This window comes from Crinia signifera, chromosome 5, assembly GCF_055691185.1.
Source record: "Crinia signifera chromosome 5, ASM5569118v1, whole genome shotgun sequence".
NCBI lineage: Eukaryota > Metazoa > Chordata > Amphibia > Anura > Myobatrachidae > Crinia > Crinia signifera.
Genome location: NC_139221.1, coordinates 191,079,476 through 191,105,557, shown reverse-complemented (window position 1 = coordinate 191,105,557; position 26,082 = coordinate 191,079,476). Strand labels below are relative to the sequence as shown.

Sequence of the window (26,082 nt, the reverse complement as noted above, 5' to 3'; positions counted from 1 at the left end):
TTCCCAAAATTTTTTTTTTATATGCAGATGCTCCCCATACCACTACAACAAACCGACATATCCCGCCTAGAATCCATGTTGTCTAAGTTCATTTGGCAAGACGAATTGCCAAATTAAAGCTTCAAACCCCAAAAACGAAGGGTGGCCTTGGATCCCCAGATATAAAAAATTATTCATCTGCCATATTCTTTAGATATATCTCCGACTGGATATTGAGTCAATCTTCATATACTGATCTAAAGCTGGAGAGAGCGGTCTTCCACCCGTATGCCCCAGGTGCTTTGATCCAGACAAAATCCTCAGACATTCCAAAGGAAATTAAAAACCACATATTATTTAAAGACACCTACAAAATTTGGATTAATATGAATAAAAATTGCAACAGAAACCCTTACATTTCCCAATTCATATCATTATGGGGTAACCCGTCCTTTATACTCTCGCTTACCAACTATAGATTTAACACCGCTCGAACCACGGCAACACGGAGCAGCCTTGGAGAGCAGTATGCCGTCCCGCAGTCTGGCAATCTCTGCGCAGTGTAGTTAGACCGTACACAGCTGATGGCCGGCGGCTCAGGGTGAGGTGAGCCGCACTTCAGCTGGGGAAGCACAGTCAGCGGTGAGCCCAGGGAAGGATGGCAGCGGAATGCACGCTCAAGTGAGACTGGATGAACGGAGCTTGAGTCAGCTTGAGACGGCTAAGTGCCGATTGATGTATGCACAAGATTTGTGCTGCTGGCTGGGGAGCACGCGAGGTGGCTGTTGCCGGTGATGTTATGCGGCTAGCGCTTCCTCCGTGAGGTTCTTGCTGTGATAAAGCTGGTTGAAACACCTTCTCAGGTACAGGATAGTAGCTTGTCAACGCGTTTCGTCCCCTGTTGTATGCTGGGAACTTTTTCAAGACAGAGCCTATATAACTCCCGATAGACGCAAATACATGGTTGCCGAGGAATCTGGAAAATGTATAAAATGTGGAGCAACAAAAGCAGACTTTGCTCACTGCATGTGGGACTGTTCAAAAATTTAACGGTTCTGGTGGAAATTGTTAAATTTTCTTTCTAATATGTTTAGTGTAAAATTCACCAAGGAACCGATGGCATTGATGGGTCTATCATTTCGTTTATGGCCAATGAATGAAATCGAACAGTATTCTCGGTCACTTCTCATAGTAATAATCACATTGGCAAGGAAATGTATATTATTGCATTGGACTCTTAAAACTGCTCCACTTCTCTCTGATGTCCAACAGAAACTGTCAAGGATTCTAATGTTTGAAAGGAAATACGCCAGACTGGACTTAAAGCATGGTTCAGAAAAATTCCTAAGAAAATGGACTCTGTTTCTGGACACTATGACTCCATCCATTAAAATGCAAATTCTCTCTGTATTTAACGATATTTAGTATTCTTGACCAAGAAAATTCTCATAATAATGGTGTTCAGAAGGGGTCTGATCTTATTGAGTAATCACAACTGGTAAAAGGTACTATTATATGGTGTTGTGTGAACCACTTAGTAAAAGAAGTATTATGATGATAAAATACAAGATTAATAAACTCTGTAACGGTAATGATATACTCCAACCAGTGATACTCCTTAACTTTCCTTCTCTCATATACTATCCCCCCCCCCTCTTCTCCTCCCCTCCCTATTCCCTTTCCACCTTATCTCATCCTTACTTCCTTCCCTCTTCTGTCCCTTTGTGTTCTTTGTCTTGCGTCATTTTTGTTTTGTGTTTTGAATATCTAAAGGTAATAGATAATTAGAAAAGTTTGAGGCTGACATATAGGCATTCAGTCCCAACTCAGTTATAATGATCTAACCACAGCACTGGTATGGGATCGAAATGTTTCAGATATTTCCAGTGGATATGACAATCTCATTTAGGATCGCAGGAAAATCGGAGGAATTACAAATTACAATGGCTGCAGCGATTAATATAACTAGATTTACAACTAATGAGACTGTCTGTTACACGTGTTGCATATATGTGAGTCAATAATGTTATTGCAATTTTATTGTAATATTATTGTTATCTTTATTATTCTTATTGCCGTCATGTAAAATACTTGGCATTATGAAAAATTTCAATAAAAATTATTTAAAAAAAAAACACGTGTCGGACCCGGTTATTTGTGCTGTGTGAAAGGGGTATAAGACAATCCCCCCAAGTCACGCTCTATCTCTCAATATTTCACTGCCAGTCTCTTTCACCTCTCTCACACCTCTGCACTTCCATTTCCACTTTTTCAAGTCTCTCATCTGTGTTCCTCCCCTATTTTTGTTTCCTTTATGCCCAAAACACACCCCACCCCCTTGTTTCATCTGTGTCATACCTTCTGCTGGTCTAGCGGTCGGCGTGTGCAGTCGGTGCCCCATGAAGGGAATGGCTGCTTGTGCATGCTGACTGATCCGCCCTTTCTTACCTGTACCTTCTCCATTCCGATTGTGTCCACACTGGCGCTTCCCGCTTTCTGGGTGTGCAGAGGTGTCTTATTTTCCCTTCCCTCTCTGGAAGTGCTGCTGTTTGGTGTAAGTGTTCACTTCGTGGTGCTCTGTGGTGGGTGTCACGCACACTGGCACTTCCTGGTTTCCGGCTGTGCAGGGGTTTCTTCTCTTCCCTCTCTGGAGGCACTCCCATTTGGTGTAGGCATTCACTTTGGGGTGCTCTGCGGTGGGGGTCATGCAGCCTTTTGTCCTTGGGTGATTGCAGATGCTGCTGGGAGATGGTGGGTAGGTGCTCTAACGTGCTTTTTCCTATTAGGGCTAGGGAGTTAAAAGAAGGCCCTAATATGCCGAAATGCGTTGAAGCACCTACCCACCACCTCCCAGCGGCACCACCCACCTGCAATCACCCAAGGACAAAAGGCTGCTTGACCTCCACCGCAGAGCACCCCAAAGTGAATGCCTACACCAAATGGGAGTGCCTCCAGAGAGGGAAGAGAAGAAACCCCTGCACAGCCGGAAACCAGGAAGTGCCAGTGTGGACACAATATGGACAAAGAAGGCACAAGTAAGTGAGGGCGGATCCATCAGCGTGTACCCCGAGTGGTTGGTCCCTTCACGGGGTGCCGACCACATTCGCCAACCACTAGACCAGCCACATCACCCACAGCAGCGAACAGCACAGGCAAACCCCAGCTGCCTGCACCACTATGCTTACCCATAGAGCTGACACATTGCATGTCCAGAACCGCCCGCACTGCCACCCTCTCCGGCAACCCCTACTGTACCTCTGCATCCCCTTCTTCTCAGGAACACCACACCACCATGTGCCAACACTGGGGACCGATACCCGTTCACTGCAGAAACAGGTCCAGACTAGCGGGACGCCACGGTCAGACCAGGTGTGTTGGACACCCCCACCACACACCCAATAACCACCTGGACTGTAGTTTACCTCACTCTCTATTCCCCCACCAGTACCCTTGGACAGTTGCAATAAGTGACCCTATAACCATTGAACCACCTACATTGAGGCAGAGATAAGATCTCTCACTTATCTTGTTACAATCAATTATATTGTATGCTAATTATATCTAATTTAATTGCACTCAATCAAAATTTTACAACCAAATTGTACCCTTTGCATTGTATCATTTATGCACGATTGTGTATTGTTCATTGAGCAAACATTGTATCCATTTTAATTGTACACAGTCAATTGTACCCCCTGGATTGTATCATTTATGCACCATTGTATATTTCTTTATTAAGTAAACCTTGTTTTGCCCATTACACCGCATTGTTGATCGTTATTCACACACAAACAAAAAAGAGGTGAGCGCAGCACTATCCATTTGTTTGTTTATATTAACCAATACCATCAGAGCGGTCTCCCGATAAGAGCAGCTGCTAGCTCTGCACAATATATTTGGTACGTAGTTAACTACACTCCTACCTTATATAAAAGAATGTAATTACTTTAAATAGCACCAATCTAATAACAGTGCTGATCGAAGAATATGTAATTTCTCACATTCGTTCTTGCCTCTCTTACTAGCTAACTTCCCTATCACACACTTATACCCCTTTCACACAGAAAATGAAATACCCGGGTGAAGCAGTTCCACCCGGGAATTTCATTAAATACACGGGTCCTTTTTCTGTGTGAAAGGGCACACCCGTGTCGTAAATCCCGTGTCTCCTACCCGGGAATTGACCAGGGTCGAGGACACGGGATTTATGACCCGTGTTGACCCTTTCACACAGAAGAAATACCCGTGTTATTCAGCAAATTACCAGGTAGAAATTTTCAACCCGGTAATTTAGTTCTTCTGTGTGAAGGGGGGTCAGGCTGCTCCCGGCAAATTGACACGGCATTTGAAATGCCGTGTATTTGCCAGGATTTTCAGACTTTTCTGTCTGAAAGGGGTATAAGTAGGTCCTGGTCAGAAGTGAACTTCATACTTTTGTCAACTTATAAATCCCCTTAGCTGACTAATCATGGTTATGATGGAAAATGGATGGGCAGCTAGCTGTGTAGTAGTTGTGCACTATATAAACAACCGTTAATAAATAAATAATAAATAATCACCCAGTGTGTCTACGGGGAATAACATTTAGTTTATTTTGGTACCTAGAATATATTAAAGGTAGATATTCATTATATACAGTATTGCTTACCTTTAGATTGACAATAGGGAAGCTGAACCTATCTGCCCTTTTGACTATACTGTGGAGATCTTGCAGATGAGTAGAGAGAAATGCTCTGTAGGTTGTAGTCAGACCAACAGCACGAGCCTGCTGGAAGCATTGTAAATCAGCTCGAACGTCACCAGCAACCGGAGAATTCAAAGCCACAAGATGCAGCTACAAAGAAAATTAAAGACAGTTGAGACTCTGATCTAAAATGTATTACTTCTTAGCTTCAAATAAAGATGCTGTCAGATTTACACTTGTATTAAAACTTTATTCACATTCCAAATTCAAATGTCAAAATAGTGTGAAGGTAAGTTGCCCCGTGTTCCCAGTAAATAGCAGTTAATCAGAGTAAAGTTTCTTAAAGATAGATGGTAATAATCACCCAACAAAATACACTTTTATGAACAGGTGGGTTTTCAGTATTTTGGGCTTTAGTCAGACCTGCTCAATGGGCTGCATGGATTCTGTTATTGCCGGCTGACATTGCAAGTAGAAACTGCAAGCTACCACTGCTTAAGGATGTCCATTGACGAATCATAATCATTGATTGTTTATAGTCGATGTGGAATAGTTTTGTCATCAATGGGGAGAACCAGATGGCACAGCATCAACAAATAGTTTTTTTTTATTCTCCCAAAGGTGCAGGGACATATAGAGTACAGCTCTGCCCCCGACAACTGTGAAGCCACACCTGCGCAGCCTGAGGAGAGAATATCCAGCTGCTGCTTTGCGACAGACCGAAGGCTACCCGCCCAGGAACTCTTTGACAGTTCAGAGAGAGGTTTCAAGAGGGGATAGATAATGGGGTGTTTATGAGGTAAGGGTGGGATGGGAGTTGGTGCTCTGTGGAGGGGTGCTGTGTGTAAAGGTGTGTACACACTTGTACAATCTGCATGAGATCCAGATGCGATTACAATTTAGACTATCTGCATACAATTTAGACTATATAGTGCAGATCTGCACTATATAGACAGGGCAGCCAAGACTTTCTGGCTAAGATATGGGAGCGCGCATCTTGAACGCATCTGGATCGCTTGGGATAAAACCCATACAATCTGCATGAGATCCAGATGAGATTTTGACTATATAGTCAAAATCTCATCTGGATCTTATGCAGATTGTACAAGTATGTACACAGCATTAGAGAGGTGTCTGAAGGGTGGGGGTTGGGTGATAGTGATTGGTGCTATGTGTGAGAGCAGATTTCTGTTCGTATCATTAACGGTATTGAGTGTACACACTACTCTGCCAATATTGTACAGTGATGCCACTAAGACCAGCTAAACATGCAGTTCATTTGGCTACAGTATATTGCCTTTAGTGACCTGCATGTTCAGCAGACATCAATCATCATTACTGACACTCAGAAGCACGCATCGTTAACAATATTGAGTGTACACAATAGATGATATTATGAAATATATTGCTCAGAAGCCCCTTTCTAAGCGATATCCTTAACCCCTTCCTGACACAGCATGTTTTTGCCTTCCTGACCGAGCCCTTTTTTTCAAATCTGACATGTATCACTTAAGTGGGGATAACTTTTTTTTGCTTTTACTTATCCCAGTGATTTTGAGATTGTTTTTTCGTGACACATTGTACTTCAAGTTAGTGGTAAATTTTCGTCGATACAGTCTGTGTTTTTTTGTGAAAAATACCAAAATGTCGGAAAAAAATGGAAAATTTAGCAATTTGCAAAATGTTAAATTTTCTGCTTGTGAGACAAATAATCATACCACTCAAAATAGTTAATAACTAACATAGACCATATGTCTACTTTATGTTTCCATCATTATTTCAACTTCCTTTTAATTTTTTTGGACACTAGGAGGCTTACAATATGAATAGCAAATTCTCAAATTTTAAAGAAAATTTCAAACACTGATTTTTTTAGGGACCAGTTCAGTTCTGATGTGACTTTGAGGGACTTGTATGTGAGACACCCCCATAAATGATGACATTTCAAAAACTGCACCCCTCACAGTATTCAAAACAGCATTTTGGAAGTTTGTTAACCCTTTAGGTGTTTCACAGGAATTAAAACAAAGTGTAGGTGAAATTTCAAAATTTCATTTTTTTTGCAGATTTGCAATTTTAATACATTTTTCTAAGGAACACAGTACATTTTACTAGAGAAATGTGACTAAAAATTGATTCCCCCAATTCTTTTGTTTTCATAAATATCCTATATGTGGCCCTAGTGTGCACGTTGACCAAACCACAGGCTTCATAATAGAAGGAGCACCTACTTGATTTTGGAGCCTCCTTTTTATGAGATTATTTTTTAGGCACCATGTAGGTTTCTAGGCACCATAAGATGCTAAAAGTTAGGAACCCCCCCACAAGTGACCCCATTTTGCAAACTACACCCCTCAGGGAATTCATCTAGGGGTATAGTGTACATTTCAAACCCCCAGGGGTTTCACCAATTTTGATACAACTGGGCAGTGAAAATGAAAAAATAAATTTTTTTACACAAAAATGCAGTTCTGGCTCAAAATTTTTCATTTTCATAAGGTATGAAGGAGAAAAAGCACCCCAAAATCTGTGCCCCAATTTCTCCCGAGTACGGCAATGCCTCATATGTGACCAAAAAATACCAGTTGGGTGCATGGCAGGACTCAGAAGGGAAGGAGTGATTTTTGGTGGTGGAATGTTGGTGGGTGCTATGTCGCATTAGCAAGACCCCCGAAGCACCAATACAGTGGAACCCCCCCACAAGTGACCCCATTTTGCAAACTACACCCCTCAGGGAATTCATCTAGGGGTATAGTGTACATTTCAAACCCCCAGGGGTTTCACCAATTTTGATACAACTGGGCAGTGAAAATGAAAAATTACATTTTTTTACACAAAAATGCAGTTTTGGCTCCAAATTTGTCATTTTAACAAGGAATGAAGGAGAAAAAGCACCCCAAAATCTGTGCCCCAATTTCTCCCGAGTACGGCAATGCCTCACATGTGACCAAAAAATACCAGTTGGGTGCATGGCAGGACTCAGAAGGGAAGGAGTGATTTTTGGATTTTGCAGCTCAGATTCTGGTGGAATGTTGGTGGGTGCTATGTCGCATTAGCAAGACCCCCGAAGCACCAATACAGTGGAACCCCCCCACAAGTGACCCCATTTTGCAAACTACACCCCTCAGGGAATTCATCTAGGGGTATAGTGTACATTTCAAACCCCCAGGGGTTTCACCAATTTTGATACAACTGGGCTTTGCAACTGAAAAATTACATTTTTTACACAAAAATGCAGTTCTGGCTCAAAATTTTTCATTTTCACAAGGAATGAAGAAGACAAAGCACCCCAAAATCTGTGCCCCAATTTCTCCCGAGTATGGCAATGCCTCACATGTGACCAAAAAATACCAGTTGGGTGCATGGCAGGACTCAGAAGGGAAGGAGTGATTTTTGGATTTTGCAGCTCAGATTCTGGTGGAATGTTGGTGGGTGCTATGTCGCATTAGCAAGACCCCCGAAGCACCAATACAGTGGAACCCCCCCACAAGTGACCCCATTTTGCAAACTACACCCCTCAGGGAATTCATCTAGGGGTATAGTGTACATTTCAAACCCCCAGGGGTTTCACCAATTTTGATACAACTGGGCAGTGAAAATGAAAAATTACATTTTTTTACACAAAAATGCAGTTCTGGCTCCAAATTTGTCATTTTCACAAGGAATGAAGGAGAAAAAGCACCCCAAAATCTGTGCCCCAATTTCTCCCGAGTACGGCAATGCCTCACATGTGACCAAAAAATACCAGTTGGGTGCATGGCAGGACTCAGAAGGGAAGGAGTGATTTTTGGTGGTGGAATGTTGGTGGGTGCTATGTCGCATTAGCAAGACCCCCGAAGCACCAATACAGTGGAACCCCCCCACAAGTGACCCCATTTTGCAAACTACACCCCTCAGGGAATTCATCTAGGGGTATAGTGTACATTTCAAACCCCCAGGGGTTTCACCAATTTTGATACAACTGGGCAGTGAAAATGAAAAATTACATTTTTTTACACAAAAATGCAGTTTTGGCTCCAAATTTGTCATTTTAACAAGGAATGAAGGAGAAAAAGCACCCCAAAATCTGTGCCCCAATTTCTCCCGAGTACGGCAATGCCTCACATGTGACCAAAAAATACCAGTTGGGTGCATGGCAGGACTCAGAAGGGAAGGAGTGATTTTTGGATTTTGCAGCTCAGATTCTGGTGGAATGTTGGTGGGTGCTATGTCGCATTAGCAAGACCCCCGAAGCACCAATACAGTGGAACCCCCCCACAAGTGACCCCATTTTGCAAACTACACCCCTCAGGGAATTCATCTAGGGGTATAGTGTACATTTCAAACCCCCAGGGGTTTCACCAATTTTGATACAACTGGGCTGTGCAACTGAAAAATTACATTTTTTACACAAAAATGCAGTTCTGGCTCAAAATTTTTCATTTTCACAAGGAATGAAGAAGACAAAGCACCCCAAAATCTGTGCCCCAATTTCTCCCGAGTATGGCAATGCCTCACATGTGACCAAAAAATACCAGTTGGGTGCATGGCAGGACTCAGAAGGGAAGGAGTGATTTTTGGATTTTGCAGCTCAGATTCTGGTGGAATGTTGGTGGGTGCTATGTCGCATTAGCAAGACCCCCGAAGCACCAATACAGTGGAACCCCCCCACAAGTGACCCCATTTTGCAAACTACACCCCTCAGGGAATTCATCTAGGGGTATAGTGTACATTTCAAACCCCCAGGGGTTTCACCAATTTTGATACAACTGGGCAGTGAAAATGAAAAATTACATTTTTTTACACAAAAATGCAGTTCTGGCTCCAAATTTGTCATTTTCACAAGGAATGAAGGAGAAAAAGCACCCCAAAATCTGTGCCCCAATTTCTCCCGAGTACGGCAATGCTTCATGTGTGACCAAAAAATGGCAGGACTCAGAAGGGAAGGAGTGATATTTGGATTTTGCAGCTCAGATTCTGGTGGAATTTTGGTGGGTGCTATGTCGCATTAGCAAGACCCCCGAAGCACCAATACAGTGGAAGCCCCCCACAAGTGACCCCATTTTGCAAACTACACCCCTCAGGGAATTCATCTAGGGGTATAGTGTACATTTCAAACCCCCAGGGGTTTCACCAATTTTGATACAACTGGGCAGTGAAAATGAAAAATTACATTTTTTTACACAAAAATGCAGTTCTGGCTCAAAATTTTTCATTTTCATAAGGTATGAAGGAGAAAAAGCACCCCAAAATCTGTGCCCCAATTTCTCCCGAGTACGGCAATGCTTCATGTGTGACCAAAAAATGGCAGGACTCAGAAGGGAAGGAGTGATATTTGGATTTTGCAGCTCAGATTCTGGTGGAATTTTGGTGGGTGCTATGTCGCATTAGCAAGACCCCCGAAGCACCAATACAGTGGAACCCCCCCACAAGTGACCCCATTTTGCAAACTACACCCCTCAGGGAATTCATCTAGGGGTATAGTGTACATTTCAAATCCCCAGGGGTTTCACCAATTTTGATACAACTGGGCAGTGAAAATGAAAAATTACATTTTTTTACACAAAAATGCAGTTCTGGCTCAAAATTTTTCATTTTCATAAGGTATGAAGGAGAAAAAGCACCCCAAAATCTGTGCCCCAATTTCTCCCGAGTACGGCAATGCCTCACATGTGACCAAAAAATACCAGTTGGGTGCATGGCAGGACTCAGAAGGGAAGGAGTGATTTTTGGATTTTGCGGCTCAGATTCTGGTGGAATGAATGGTGGGTGCTACGTGGCATTAGCAAGACCCCTGAAGCACGGTGAAATGATGAACCTAAAAATCCATAGATGTGTGGTATATTTTAAAACACTCCTTTATACATAGGCCGGGTTTGTCGGGGCAAGTGTCACACTGGAAAATAGTTTGCTTTCTTATTCCCTTTTTATAGCAAACTTTGCACCTTTTTTGTGTCCTGCCCTTTTTTCCAGTGGAGGGGATTTCATCAGGAAAATGCTGCCCTGGTACAATACGGGGGCCAGTACTAGAAGTACTGGGGCCCTCTGCCTGCTGGTTCCCAAATATTAGGCCCTTTATGACTTCCTCTTGAAAGTGCATAAATGTCCCCCTCTGGCTGGTAGAACGGAATAGCACGTAAGCGTTATACAGTGCCATCTGGATGATATACACGGCCAGCTTCTTGTACCAGATTTTTGTTTTCCGCAGGGCACTGTACGGCTTCAGTACCTGATCTGAAAGATCCACTCCGCCCATGTACCTATTGTAATCCAGGATACAATTAGGTTTTGAGGTGTGGGTACTGGTACCTCGTACAGGGACGGAGGTGGTACTGTCTCCGTGAATTGTTGTCAGTATAAGGACATCCCTCTTGTCCTTATATTTGACCAACAACATATTTTCGGTGCATATTCCCCTGCTTTCACCCCTTCTCATTACTTGGGCAATGTGCGTTTTTGGGAGGCCTCTTTGGTTCTTGCGCACAGTACCGCAAGCTGCTGTACCTCTTGAACCAAGGGCCTTAAACAGGGGGATGCTGGTGTAAAAGTTATCCACATAGAGGTGATAACCTTTATCCAGGAAGGGGTGCACTAAATCCCAGACAATTTTTCCACTAACACCTACGAGGGAGGGGGGGCATTCTGGCGGTTCAATTCTTGAATCCTTCCCTTCATATACCCTAAACCTGTGGGTGTACCCTGAGGTGCTTTCACACAGCTTATACATTTTTATGCCATACCTTGCCCTCTTACTGGGAAGGTACTGGCGGAATTTAACCCTTCCTTTAAAATGTATAAGGGACTCGTCTATGCAAATGAATTTATCTGGGATGTACATCTCTTCAAATTTGGCACTGAAGTGATCAATGACCGGCCTGACTTTGAATAGCCGGTCAAAGGTGGGATCATCTCTGGGTGGGCACTGTGCATTATCGTTGTAATGCAAAAATTTAAGGATTAACTCAAAACGATTCCGGGTCATGGCCATACGGTAAAGTGGGGTGCTGTACAGAACATCTGTACTCCAATATTGCCTAATTTCTGGCTTTTTTACTATGCCCATATGAAACACCAGACCCCAAAACGTCATCATCTCTACTGCATCTACAGGGGTCCACCTAGCAAATGATGACGTGGGGTTTTGAGCAATAAACTGCTGGGCATATAAATTAGTTTGGTCCACCATTAAATTTATAAAATCATCAGAGAAAAATAATTTGAAAAAGTCAATTTCTCTGAGACCTGTGGAATCAAATTGGATTCCTGGGATGGCCAAAAACTCAGGAACCTGGGGCTCAAAATTGTCTGGTGGTGGGGTCCATACGAGATCAATTATTGGGGGGGGGGGTCTCAGCTGCTCTACGGGGGCGTCTTTGAGGGGGTCCCTCATCACTAGAGGAGGAAGAGGAGCTTAAGATTAATCCTTCAAATTCCCCGCTTGCCTCACTGGCTGTGTCAGAGTCAGAGGCAAGCATGGCATATGCCTCCTCCGCTGAATACATTCTTCTGGATGACTGGGATGACATTTGGGATGACATTTGGGATGACATTTGGGATGCCATTTTTATTTTTGTGTTTCTGGTAGTGAAATGTTTCAACACGTGTATAGTGTAGGGGGGGTACAAACTTTATTTCAATGTAGTATGTAGTGTGTAGTGTGTATGTAGTGCAGAAAAAAAAAAAAAAAAAAAAAGGTCCTGCGCCAAAAATTGAGCACAGATGTTGGTCAGTAACGTCCGTCACTGAACAGCGCTCAAAGGCAACAGGAATTTGATCAAAAAAATTTGATAAAAAAAAATTAAAAAAAGACCCCACAGCACGCTCAAAAAAAAAAAAAAAGGTGATCAGTGATGCGACACTGATTACCAGTGAGGGGCAGCAGGTGCACAACCTTTGGTGCAACTGACAGTGCAACTGGCAGGTATATATAAAAAAAAAAACCCTGCACCCCCAAAAAGTTGCTGATCAGCACAGATATACTGATCAGCACAAAAGGGGGGGTAGCAGACACAAAATATAGCATTCTCTATCACTCTCTGTCACTATCTCTCTCTATCTATCTCTCTCTATCTATCTCTCTATCTCTCACTATCTATCACTCTATGACACTGCAGCAGCAGCAGCACTGACAGTTATATATATAAAAAAAACCCTGCAGCCCCAAAAAGGGGGGGTAGCAGACACAAAATATAGCACTCTCTATCACTATCTCTCTATCTCTCACTATCTATCACTATCTATCACTCTATGACACTGCAGCAGCAGCACTGACCGTTATATATATATAAAAAAAAAACCTGCAGCCCCAAAAAGGGGGGGTAGCAGACACAAAATATAGCACTCTCTATCACTATCTCTCTATCTCTCTATCTCTCACTATCTATCACTATCTATCACTCTCTATCTCTCTATCACACTGCAGCAGCAGCAGGAAGTCACAAGAAGTCAGATCCAGAAGGCATCCAGCACGCTACAAGCAGTGATCAGGTGATCAGGTAAGGTATTTGCAAGGATCAGGTAAGTATTTGCAAGGATCAGGTCAGTATCACGGCAGATAGGCACGGTGACCGCTCTGCACGCAATTCCAGACCGGAATGGCGTCTGCAGCGCAGTCACCGTTAGTTTAAATGTCGCGCCTTGGCTGTGATTGGTCCGTGGGTCCCACGGACCAATCACAGCCTTGGGGGCAGGTGGGGTGAGGTGTCGTCGTCACCGATGACCCCCTCATGCCCCCTGACGCCCGGCGGTGATTGACACCTGTGTTACCGAGCGTCTGATTCGCTGGTAACACAGGAAAACGCTGTGAATGGCTGTTCACACTGAACAGCCAATCACAGCGATCGCCGACGGGGGGGGCGGCATCGCAGCCCCCCCTGGGCATGCAGGGACATGTCTGCTGTCAGGGACAGCAGACATCGTCCCTCTGTCACTGCGTCTCTAGACGCAGTGACAGTTTAAAGTCATGACGTACATTTATGCCATGTGTCGGGAAGTACATCCCGGCCATGACGTAAATGTACGTCAAATGTCGGGAAGGGGTTAATAATATCCTCTAGTGTGTATGGGGCTTAATACATAAGTGAAATGAAGGGAAATGAATATGACATAAAGTATGCAGGGTGGGAACGGGTTATCCAGGTAACCAGGCTCAGTCCTGGTTGTGGGTGGGCAAAGTCACGTGGCAAACGGGGGTGGGGGTATGCCAAATGCCGGATAGTCTCTCGGTGTATATGGCAGAGATACACTGCTGGGGTCACGGAGCAGTGTGTTAATCCAATGTCTGTGAGTGGCTGGCGGGGTGGGCAGGTGTGGGTAGGCACAGGCTGGTGGTGCGGGGGGCTGGCGTCCCGTCCCCTCCGCAGTACACCTCTCACCTGTGCTTCCCGCTGGTTCTTCTTCTGGTCCTCCGTCTGTCCCTCTGCGTCTTAAAGGAATCCAAGCCGCAGCTTGATCGTGCAAGCGCTGCACAGATCAGCCGGGCTCCACAGGAATGTATAAAGACCGCGACTTCAGGGAGAAGACCCTAGTGGTCGATACGTGTTGGAGCTACATTGAAGCTACATTCAGCCCATCTACAACTGCATCACTGACCACCTTAAGTCTCCTCCCGGCTGGGAGTAGAGCCTGCAGGAGAGATTGTGACGCCGGGCGCTCGGTTCTCGCGAGACCAGCACCCGGAAGTCGCGGTCTTTATACATCCCTGTGGAGCCCGGCTGATCTGTGCAGCGCTTGCACGATCAAGCTGCGGCTTGGATTCCTTTAAGACGCCGAGGGACAGACGGAGGACCAGAAGAAGAACCAGCGGGAAGCACAGGTGAGAGGTGTACTGCGGAGGGGACGGGACGCCAGCCCCACGCACCACCAGCCTGTGCCTACCCACACCTGCCCACCCCGCCAGCCACTCACAGACATTGGATTAACACACTGCTCCGTGACCCCAGCAGTGTATCTCTGCCATATACACCGAGAGACTATCCGGCATTTGGCATAACCCCACCCCCGTTTGCCACGTGACTTTGCCCACCCACAACCAGGACTGAGCCTGGTTACCTGGATAACCCGTTCCCACCCTGCACAAGCTCCACTAAGCAATGTCATATGTATGCATCTATTAGTGATTGACTAGATACGTGCAATAAACCATACTCATTGTTTGCAGCACACACCTGTCTCATCTTATTTGTCATAAGGTACAATACAGTAGCACATCACTTATTATGCCCCTTTCAGACCGCACTTTAAAAACGGTATATTGACGTTTTTTTACCGTTTTAAAACGGTAATGTGTGCGGTCTGAAAGGTGCAGGACCACTTAACCGGTTAGAAAAAAACGTTTTTTCTAACCGGTTAAAATGCAGGGTCCTACCCGTTTCAGAACCGGTATTTTAGGCTCAAAATCGATTCTGAAACGGTATTTAGGACCCAGCCAATGAGCTGGGTCCTAAATTCAGCACAGTGAATACTTAATGAGCGCTCATTAAGTATTCACAGCACTGGAGCCCCCCCCCCCGCGCGCGCGTCGACACCCCCTGCGCGCGTGTCGACGCCCCCCCCTGCGTGTCGGCGCCCCCCCCCCCCCCCCCCGTGTCGACTTACCCCGTGCCGGTATCTCCGTTGTGGTTCCCGGCACTGCAGCTCAGTATGCTCGGAAAGCACTTATGAAAAAAGTGTCTTTCAGAAAATGGCTGCCCCCATACGAAAGACAGTTTTTTTAAACAGGGTTTCCTATGATGGTAAAATTGCTGGGCAAAAAATCGGTCAGTGCACACACACTGAGCGGTTTCCCCCCTGCCCAGCGATTTTCTCAGAGGGTGCATGGCTTTCCATAGCAGGACGCTATGGAAAACCGTCCACCCCAATGCACATCTGCTGGTAATACCAGGAGCGCACATCAGCGCTCACTGCTCATCGCTACCCTGTACACACTAGGGGCCTTATTTTGGTTCATTCTTTCTGACAAAATCCTTCTTAGATGGACAAAACCATGTGCACTGCAGGGGGGGCAGATGTAACATGTGCAGAGAGAATTAGATTTGGGTGAGTAATTTTGTTTCTGTGCAGGGAAAATACTGACTGCTTTATTTTTACACTGTAATATAGATCTCACTTTGAAGTAAAACCCCACCCAAATCTAATTCTCTCTGCACAAGTAACACCTGCCCCACCTGCAGTGCACATGGTTTTGTCCATCTAAGAAGGATTTTGTCAGAAAGAATGAACCAAAATAAGGCCCTAGGCGACTTTCATACTGAATACTGTTCAGACTACTAAACCAAGTGACTTTTAGGTGAAAGTCGACCAGCGTGTACGGGGCTTAGTCTACAAATAACTTGCTAATAGATCACTGATCTGCAAATCAATTTGCAACTCCGAAATGATTTTCCCAGTCTGTGCAAGTGTACATAATCAGAAAATGAGCAGTTACCACCCACAAACAGCGACTTCCTGTTAATCAAACTGGTTGGGGATTGCTAAAAAGTAATTGCTGATATTTTATGCTGTTTGGTGTCTCGCATGCAGGATACAACCTCGATGCATGTGCAGTCATTTGATAATCAATAGGCTTGCGAATTCGCACAACCGCAATCAGGTCTGAATCAAGTCTGAATAACCCTCATTGATTTATCTGTGCAATATTTTTGCTTGTGTATCCTATTGTTTCTATGAAGACGCTCGTTTTACACATGCTAATGCATTTGTGACGCACGTGCGGTGGGCAGACAGCTGACGTAACCGAATGCAAGCTGCCTGCCCAATTCCCTGGAAAACTGCATGCATATGTACGAGTGGTCTGGACCACCCTTACATATATTTGCGCTTTCAGCATCATTCGAGGGTCGGCGACCATCCAAAGATGGGGGGAGGTTCCCACTGGCATGCGAACAGATGTTTATCTAAAACTTCCATTTGCATGACGGGCGAACAAGCCCGGAGTGCATAGGGGGGCGGGTGTACCACCATTCGCAGGGCGGGTTCTGGATGACTCGCAATGGTGCAAATTCGCGCCCGAGTGAGTCAACCAGAATAAGGCCCTTAGTGTATTCTATAGATTTTTATCAAAGATGACAATTTTGTTTGCAACAGAATATACAGTGGTACAGATGGGTCAGGATTCATCTTTGCAGGGGATGGCGATGGCGTCGCCATCGCCATCCCCTGCCCCGCCGCCATCTGTATGCCGGAAGGGGACACGCGCGCACGAGGTGCGTGCGCGTCCCCTTCCGACGGTGCTGCCCTCGGTCACCCGGTGCCCACACCGGGCGACCGCACCCCCCCGTAGCCTCCTCGGGTCCCCTCCCTGCCCCTGGAGCGGGAGGCGGACAGTAATGCGTCCGCCTCGCCGCCCCGTCGCCCGGATACTGTGACGCGCATGCGTGGGGGATGCACGCGCGTCACAGTCAGATAGCGGCGCCGTGTTGCTGGCGATCCGCCAGCAGCATGCTGCTGGCGGATCGCCAGCAAAGACGAGCCAAGATTCATCTGTACATTAAAAAATGTTCTACACAATCGCACATGCACTCATTTATTAATACAGATTGAGTATCCCTTATCCAAATAGCCGTTATCCAAATTATTACGAAAACCATTGTTTCGAAAATGTACTTTTTTTTGTTGTTGCTACAAACCTACTGGGGACATCTGTAACTGGCATTACTGGGGAAATTATATGTAACTGGCACTACTGGGGACATGCTATGTAACTGTCACTACTGAGGAAATTATATGTAACTGGCACTATAAATGTGCAAGAAAATGGTTGCATTAAAATTCAGTGCCTGAGATAGGACACAAACTGTTTCGTGTTTTGAAATTTAGTTTCATGCACAAATAAAATATATTTGTGTGTATTTCATGTGTTTATACAACATAGATAACTCATTGAAATATAAAAATATTCCAAAATACAGAATAATCTGTTATCCAAAATGCTTCTGTTCCCGAGCATTTTGGATAAGGGATAATAAACCTGTATTTATACACTTTTCATTGTAGCAAAATTGAAAGTACTCACATTTGGAACCCCATCATCTGTATTAATACCTGGTGTCAGAACAGGATAAGATTGGTATCCCTGTAAAGCAGAAAGAACAAGGTTAATAATATCAATATTTATAGTTAATACATTTATAGAATTAAATTATATAATAGAATTATACGCACAATTATATTTATATAATTAAATTATATAATCATATTAACAAATAAGGGACACAAGCTTGCACAAAAAGTTAGGTTGCAGGAATGAAGTGCACAATAGAGAGGACACCTGAACAGGGCTTAAAGTGGTCATGCTGTGGTAGGAGAATTCATTTCTCTATGCCACCTAATTACCCCCACTCCCCTCCCCCCATTAGGCAGTGGCATGGTTTTTGGCATCCCCCTGCAAACTAGCATGTTTTTCTATGAGAATGACTGTGCAGGGCCAATGTGGAGGTTAAAATGTTCCACCTCACCATTAGAGGTGGTGGAACTCAGTTCCACCCCGTTCCCCCTCACTTTAACCTCTTCTCCTGAAATAGCTACTGAATGTTTAGTTAAGATATGCAAGTATGCAACATAAAATATTGCCAGATTTTGACTCCTATGGTGTGGTTAAAAACACATCCTCAAAGTGATGTAAGCATACAAACATGATATTGTATTTATTAGCTACTTAGTATTTCATGTACAGTATATAACTTGTTGTTTACTACAGAAACAAACGTGGTATTTGTGCTGTCTTTCACACTTTCTAAATACTGTATATCTCTTTCTCAGAACAGTTTGTCAAAAAAAAAAATTGTGCAAAATAATAGAAAAATAACAAAAAATAAAATAATTAAAAAGTAAATATAAAAACTTACATGACCAGAGATTGCAGGTGGTGGGGGACTATCAGCAGGAAGGGAAATCAAGTCACCAAGCTAAATACAAGAACATTAGTATTTAAAATACTGTAAACCATAATAATAAACATGTTGGATGCATGAACTTCATTTAATATAATCATGCAATTTGACACCACAGTCCAGCAAAAACAGGAGTATATTTTGTCCTTTTTGGAAACTGTTCATCAACTTTCTCTGTCAGTAAATTCCCAATTGTCTCCATGTCCACTCATACATCACAGGACAGAACTCTGCATTGATTGCTAACATGTTAACACTAACACCCCTCCCCTCTCTCAGGTAATCCATTGCAAGCAGGAAAGGCAAATGGAAGACCCTAATCTAATAAACCTTTAATATACAGACATTTTAAACACAAATATGACACGCAGAGGGAGGCCACTAGCCAGGCCAACAAGGCAGGGTTCACATTTTCGGGAAAGAAGCAATACAGCCAACAAATATTTATTGGTCATGTAGAAGGTACTATTAGAGAGAAACAATTCTCCAGCCATCATATATGTTAAGTAAAGGTTATAATCATGCACAGGTGAACATTAAGGGCAGTATTCAATGCCCTTTTTCGGCATGTGCAGTGAATCCTGTTTACATTCCGGAGGGCTGGATCATTTGCTGCCAGCCCTCCTTGTCTCCCTATTCAACGCTGCGCTCGCTGCCCCTGATGGTGATTTTTAACCCCTGCGGCAAATGCCACAGGGAGCCGGGGGACGGCGGCAGGCGGGGAGATTGAAGTCCCCCTGCCTGCCCCAGAATGTGTGTGGGGGGAGGAGGGCTCCTGGTGACACAGGCAGCATAAACTGCACCCCCCACCCCCCCGGGGAAAGCTGGCAGGGGTGCTGTGGAGGGAGCCACCGCACTGGTCCTGCTCGTGTATATGTAATGAGCCGGACCAGTGTGAAGTGAATATGTAATAAGCAGCTCCCTGCCCCCTGCTGGCGAATGTGTTAAAAAAAATTAAATATATATTCATGTGCTGCAAGCACATGAATAAAAATAGCATGCCCCTTCACAGAATAAAATATCAGATTTTTTAACATAAAAAAAACAAGCCTTTATTTTAAAAGATCACTTTCCAGTTCACCTTAAAAAGATGTCGAATGCAAAACGGTGAATCATGGCGAAAATCATGCTGAAAGCAGTTCACCATCTTAGCATTGAATACACTCTCGGCGAATCCCAGTGAAAACCCCATTGAAATACACCAGCAAATTGTAGCAAGCATGAAACGGAGAACTGGCCGGCATTCACTGTTCACTTTCAGCGAACAGTGAACATTGAATAGGGTGAATCAGATTTTCAGTGAAAAAGATTTACCGCAAGAAGTGAAAACAGCCCGATTCACTGGAAAAAAAACGGTGAATCGGGAGCATTGAATACTGCCCTAAGGGTTGACAGTAAGCATCATGCTGTCATCTAGAGTATTTCTAGAAACAGGGCATTGTGTCCCTCCTGGAATGGGCCATGTTGGGAGGTATGTCTTCGATACCCAGTATTATTGGCACATGCATTTTTAAAATAATAATAGTAATTTGTTATGCTAACCCTGTATAGTTTTATATTATAAGTAAAAGTATTGACAAACTTGCGACGCAATATAATGATTTCATTTTTTGGCTGTTACCAGTCTCATTTTTAATAGGGATTGCTATGCTACATTTTGTAAAGGTTTCTTCACAACATTAATTTTAGTTGCCATAGCTTCCAGGCAGGGATTGTGATGGGGAGTCTAAGAAGATACCCTTACCGGGCCTCGATCCTATGATGGGTCCCACGGTTCTGAGGGTGTGGTATAGGGTTCCGACAGTCGGGATCCTGACAGTCATTAGCCCGATCCCGACTGGCCGGACTCAGACAGCATGGCAAGCACAACAAAGCCCCTTGCGGGCCAAGTGGCTCGATATGCTCGCCACCTATTCTATTCTTCCTCTATGGGGGTCATGGACCCCCACGAGGGAGAATAGCCGGTGGCCGTCGGGAACCCGTCTGTCGGTGTTTTAACAGTCGGGATCCTGATGTTGGGTAAATGACTGTCGGGACCCCGTCCAGCACCCGGTTCTGAGGGGTTCAGCTGTAACCATTGCTGTGGCAAGTGCAGGCAGTTGCATTGCATAGTGAATATTAATTATACGAGTGTGTGTGTGTTTGTGGGGGGGTTAATAATAAAAAAAAATACTTTCAATATGCAATGTAATACAAATATTCTGCTCAAGCAAGGCATGTTTGTGGGGGCCCCAGAGATGTCAGTGAACCGGGCCACAAGATTTCTGTTGCCAGCCCTGCTTCCAGGCTACTGTATGTAAAGATGCGTTCTCATACATCTAGCCTTAATATGCCACACACAGTGAAATGCCTGGCACAAGCGAGAAGCCAGGTCTTATGCAACACTACTAACAACCTGATGTGCCTAGGATGCACCAGGAAACTGTCCTGATTAATTTGTATATTACATGTGTCTGGTGTCAGATTTTACCTATGGGCTGCAGTTTGAGACTGTGGCAGCTGTGCATGTGGCAGTCTTAACAACTGCCAGATGCATTGCACAGGTGCTGAGGCTGGCTGTCTGCCCTCTGGGCACAGGGGTAGCAGCAGCCCCCCTACTACAATTAGGTGGGAGCTGCTGCTGCTGACTGGTCTATATGCAGAGCACAATAGTACATTTTTTTTTTTTTAAAGCGGTGTCTGCTACATTGTAACACTTTGTACACAGATTCAGAGACTCATGGGTAGATTTATTAAGCTTGGTGAAGTGATAAAGTGTCTGTTTTTTATCACCGAACAATTAGCTCCTACCTGTCATTTTTCAAACCAAGCCTGTAACTTCACAGTTAGGAGCTGATTGGCCGGTGTTAAAAACCAGACACTTTATCACTTCAAGAATTAATAAATCTGCCCCTCAGTCACACTCCGATATACACATGTTGCATATTTAAGGAATCAATACAGCCTAATGTAGCAGCTTGGGAATGAGACACCTTTTCAGCAAAAAAAAGCTCCTGAAACTTGCAGAGCCTCATAGCACCGGATGCCCTTCGAGGGACTTTTTGGCATTACTGCAGCAGTGTCGTATGATGACACATCTAGTTCTCTTTTTTGACATTAGTGAAACAGTGGCTGTTGTTTGACATTCAATCACCCTGATATTCTTTGTGGATTTCTTCTTATAATTCATTAAGGATTATTTACAGAAAATTCCTACTTACATACTGTAGCCACACTTTTTATATATGTAAAGGAAAATGGAGGAGGCTCAAATGAGCAACAAGTATACAAATTTTACTGATAAAATATAAGCTCACATACACTTAAGTTTCCAAAGAAAAGCAGGAGTATGGTAACCGGCACAAGTACAGTGGTAAGCAATATCTCCAAGCGGGCGGCTCACAACAGCAGTGCGGCAGCAGGTGTATCACCAGAGCGTGAAGCACAGGTTCTGTCATTCAGGCAGAACCTGTGACCAGAGCACACTCACTGAAGGTGATTAACCCCAGAATCTGTACTGAATTTACTGTTTTATCCCAATATCTGAGTTTTTATAGCTGGATCCACCAGGGATCGAACCCGAGTCCATGTTGAATTTCACATCGGACTTCCCCAGACCGATTGGAGTCGTAGTCTTCTTTTTAACCTTATACTGGTACTGCCATTAAAGAGAGACCTTATCCACTAACGTAACATCAGAGCAGCATATCCAGGAGAAAGGTCATCCGCTGGTTGGTTTATCGACAGAAAACACACTAATAAGTGTTATACTCTTCCAAGGACTCACATACCACCTAATAGGAATTAATTCCTCTTGAGAAAGACTGCCTTATTAAATCCTTACGATCCATTAACCCCTGATGAAGTCCCTTTAAACCCATTGGGTTTCTTCTGCTGTTATCAAGCGTTTGAATTGTCTCAATGAAAATCATAAGATCTAGATGAATTGTTGCCACTGTGTGGATTAAGAGACTTTTTTTAATACATTTTTTAAATTATTTGGACTCTTATTCTGTACACTAGAGTGAATTGTATTAAGGCTGGACTGAGCAAATTGTGAAGATCATCACTAGGGGCGCCAACTCACAACTGTGCTCCATATTCTTCCCATAGCCCCCTTCCAACAGGGGATCTTGTGAGATAGGCAGCCCCCACAAAAATTACATCAATTCTCTGGGCGCGACACAAGAGTCTGCTTTACATATATATATATATAGAGGGAGCAGGGGGGGCTGGAGACGCTGCGGGGGAGCCTGTGATTGGCTGCTGAGCGCTCTCTCAGCCAATTGCTGACTGGCTGAGAGAGCGCTCAGCCAATCACAGGCCGCCCATTCATTGTATGGGCTTTTTTTTTTTATTCATTACTGACAGCTCCCGGCCGGCTCCCCCTGCCCGGCTCTATGCAGCCTGTGTCCCCCGCCCGCAGCGTCTCCAGCCCCCCCTGCTCCCTCTACCTTATCGCCGCACAGACGCTGTCCCCAGCAGCGGGGGACACAGACGTGTCCCCCGCAGCGTCCCCAGCCCCCCTGCTCCCTCCACCGCCCCACTAGGTCCCAAGTCGGGTGGTCGGACGTGCAGCAGGTCCGACCACCCGACGCAGATCCGATGCGCACGGGACCGCGCATCGGATCTGAGGGGACATCAAAACTAGACGATTTTGGTCCGATTTCGGCCAGATCCGACTGATCTGGCTGAAATCTGACCAAAATCGGCTAGTGTATGGGGGCCTTAAGAAACGGACAAGTGCATTTTTATGAATAAGACTTTATTGATTGCCTACTAAATTGTGGCATGTTGTATTAGCAGGTGTCAGCGCACCTGTTCAGTTTTTGTATGTATTTATATATATATATATATATATATATATATATAAAGACAAATGGCCACTGTTTTGCGCTAAAACTATAAGCAGTGCCTCCAATGAGACTCTCCTGTTAGTGAGAGACAGAACAACAATGTGACAAAAAAGGAGGGTTTTATCGGCGTGTGCTCTGTGTGTATCACCTATCACAGCAACAATACAATATCATTTAAAACATGATGTAATCATCCGGTTCTTGTATAGAGTGAGACATAGACTCCGTTCAGAAAATAATCTTTTATTCAAAGCAACCCAACACATTTCGTCAGAACGACTTCATCAGGGGTATAGCTATAGATTTATATTCCCCCTTTTGTAGACCACTATTGTGAATCCTAATAAGGGACCGGCTCCCCCTTAAGGATAACTCTGAAAGTATAATACATAAATCTCCACCCCCTATGGAGGTTATTGATTGGTAGGTGACTTTCTGTCTCTTAGTCGATTGCTCATTCCTCAGATTTTAGTTTAAAAGATTTTTTATGTAAAAGAATATTTATATATATTTTGCAGATTTTAAAATGCCAAACTATATGTAGGACATTTCTTCATTGTATAGACCTTGTTTTAAGGTCCCTCTTTTTGGTATTTACCTCTTTTTTAACATATATCTTATGAAATATTTGTGTTTGTTTTATACTGTGATGCTTATAGCTCGCCCTATATCTTTTCTGTAGCACCTAAAGCTATACCCCTGATGAAGTTGTTCTGCCGAAACGTGTTGGGTTGCTTTGAATAAAAAGATTATTTTCCTAACGGAGTCTACGTCTCACTTTATACAAGAACTGGATGATTACATCAAGTTTTAAATGATATTGTATTGTTGCTGTGATAGTTGATACACACAGAGCGCACTCCGATAAAACCCCCCTTTTTTGCCATATATATATATTTGTGAACACTTTGGGGAATATGTAATAGGGCAGTGGTGTATTTACAATGTTGCAGTGTGCACCTGAGTCCCAGTGGGTCCCAAAATGCACATGCATGCAGCGCATGTGTTGGTAGAGAGGAGGGGACCCGAACGGAGGTGGCTGCACATGCTCTGGCTCCTCTCCTGTAAGAGGGTCTGAGTTTGTTGGAGGTGCAGGATGTGGGCCGATCTGTGATGTGGAAATCATCTTGTAAATGATTGATGCTTTAAAAAAAACCATCTGAGATGGGCCTGCATCCCACACCTCCAGCAAACTCAGATTCTCTTACATATGACCATTTAAGTTTGCTGCATGCTTATATATGTACTTGTATTACTGTATAGTATGGTCTATGTAGTAAAATATGCTTTAAGTGAACAATACGCAAATGTAATAATAATAACACTAACAACCAGCAGTATAATGCTACTCCTAAATTCCATTTATTGCCTTTACTAATGTTTGATAAACCAGTGCCTTTAATGTAATGTGCAAAATGTAAAAAATCATAATTGCCAACTTTGAAAACTAGTTTCAGGGAGACTATAGCTGCTAGAAGAATGCACTGTGTTGCTGAGAGGGTGTGTCCTGCTCCGCCTAGAGGGCATGTCTAACTTCACCTATGGGCATACTTATTGCCATATCATATGTCAGTACACACCACTATATTATGATACACACAGCCCCCTATAGTCCAGCCATTACACAAACCAACTATATTACATTATACACATCCCTCCACATTACACCCAGTATGCACACCCCTATGAATATTACACCCAGCCCCCCCCCCCCCCTGTATTAGAGCCAGTACACACCACTATATTACATTACACATAGTGCCCCCATATTACATTCAGTACTCACACCTTTATATTACATTATACACATCCCCCCTCATCATATCAAAGCCAGTTGAGTACACAACTACTGTATTATATTACACACAGCACTCTCCCCCCCCCCCCCCCTTCCCCCAGCCCCTACTCATACTATATACAGCCACCACTCCACCTGGCTGTGTTGCTTTATCCTGGGAGGAGGTGCAGGGACCCGGCAGTGTGGTGGGGAGGCAGATCACTGCAGGCACAGGAGCAGGAACAGCAGGCCTCACAGAGCTTAATCAGTGTGGTGGGCAGGGACAGCTTCCGGGAAGTAGCAAAGCCCTGGCTGTCAGCTCTCTGCTCTTCACAATGCACAGCCACACACTTCCTGTCAGCACCACAGCAGCTCACTAACACAGCTACCCACAACCCCGTAGTGGCCGAGCTGTGGTGGATACCCTGCGGGCCCCGCCCCCACCATTTCCAGAAGCACATGCACACTCGGTTTTTGGGACCCCTCCATAGAAATCCAAAGAGGAAAGAGGGCGTTTGCGGGGCAGTGGAAGCTCCTGTAAAAATTGGGAGCCTCCCGCTGGATGTGGGAGGGTAGGCAAGCCTAAAATAAATATATATTTATACATATACACACCTGAACTTTTCTCCACCCGCCTCGAACACGAACATATAACTCACTGCTCTCACTCAGGTAAATCATAGTGCCTTCTGATACCAAATGAGTTCTTTGCAGCATATCCTCAATGTTTGTTATTGCTGTTGCCTATACATAAACACAATAATGAGATTGTAAACTGAGAAATTAGATCAGAAAGTTATGAATTAACAACAGACGTATTTTATTTCCACAGCTCTGTAGCTGTATGAATTATTCATGCTCTTTTGCTGACTTACCCATTGATTAGAATATGCATTAGTGGAAACAATTAAACTAGCTGTAATTGTAACAGGGATTGGG

The 26,082-nt window shown here is 44.2% G+C and overlaps 1 protein-coding gene across 7 annotated transcripts in view; it reads right to left on the bottom strand.

The window, feature by feature from the left end:
- COL15A1 (collagen type XV alpha 1 chain) overlaps positions 1-26,082 on the bottom strand; it is a 537,229-nt gene that overhangs the window by 27,424 nt on the left and 483,723 nt on the right. For all 7 annotated transcript variants that reach the window (XM_083188349.1, XM_083188345.1, XM_083188346.1 and 4 more), the window contains 4 exons: positions 25,759-25,887; positions 18,487-18,546; positions 17,655-17,714; positions 4,628-4,813 (listed from right to left, as the gene is read on the bottom strand). In XM_083188349.1, the coding sequence (XP_083044475.1) occupies positions 4,628-4,813; positions 17,655-17,714; positions 18,487-18,546; positions 25,759-25,887 (435 nt within the window). The remainder of the gene's footprint in view (positions 1-4,627; positions 4,814-17,654; positions 17,715-18,486; positions 18,547-25,758; positions 25,888-26,082) is intronic.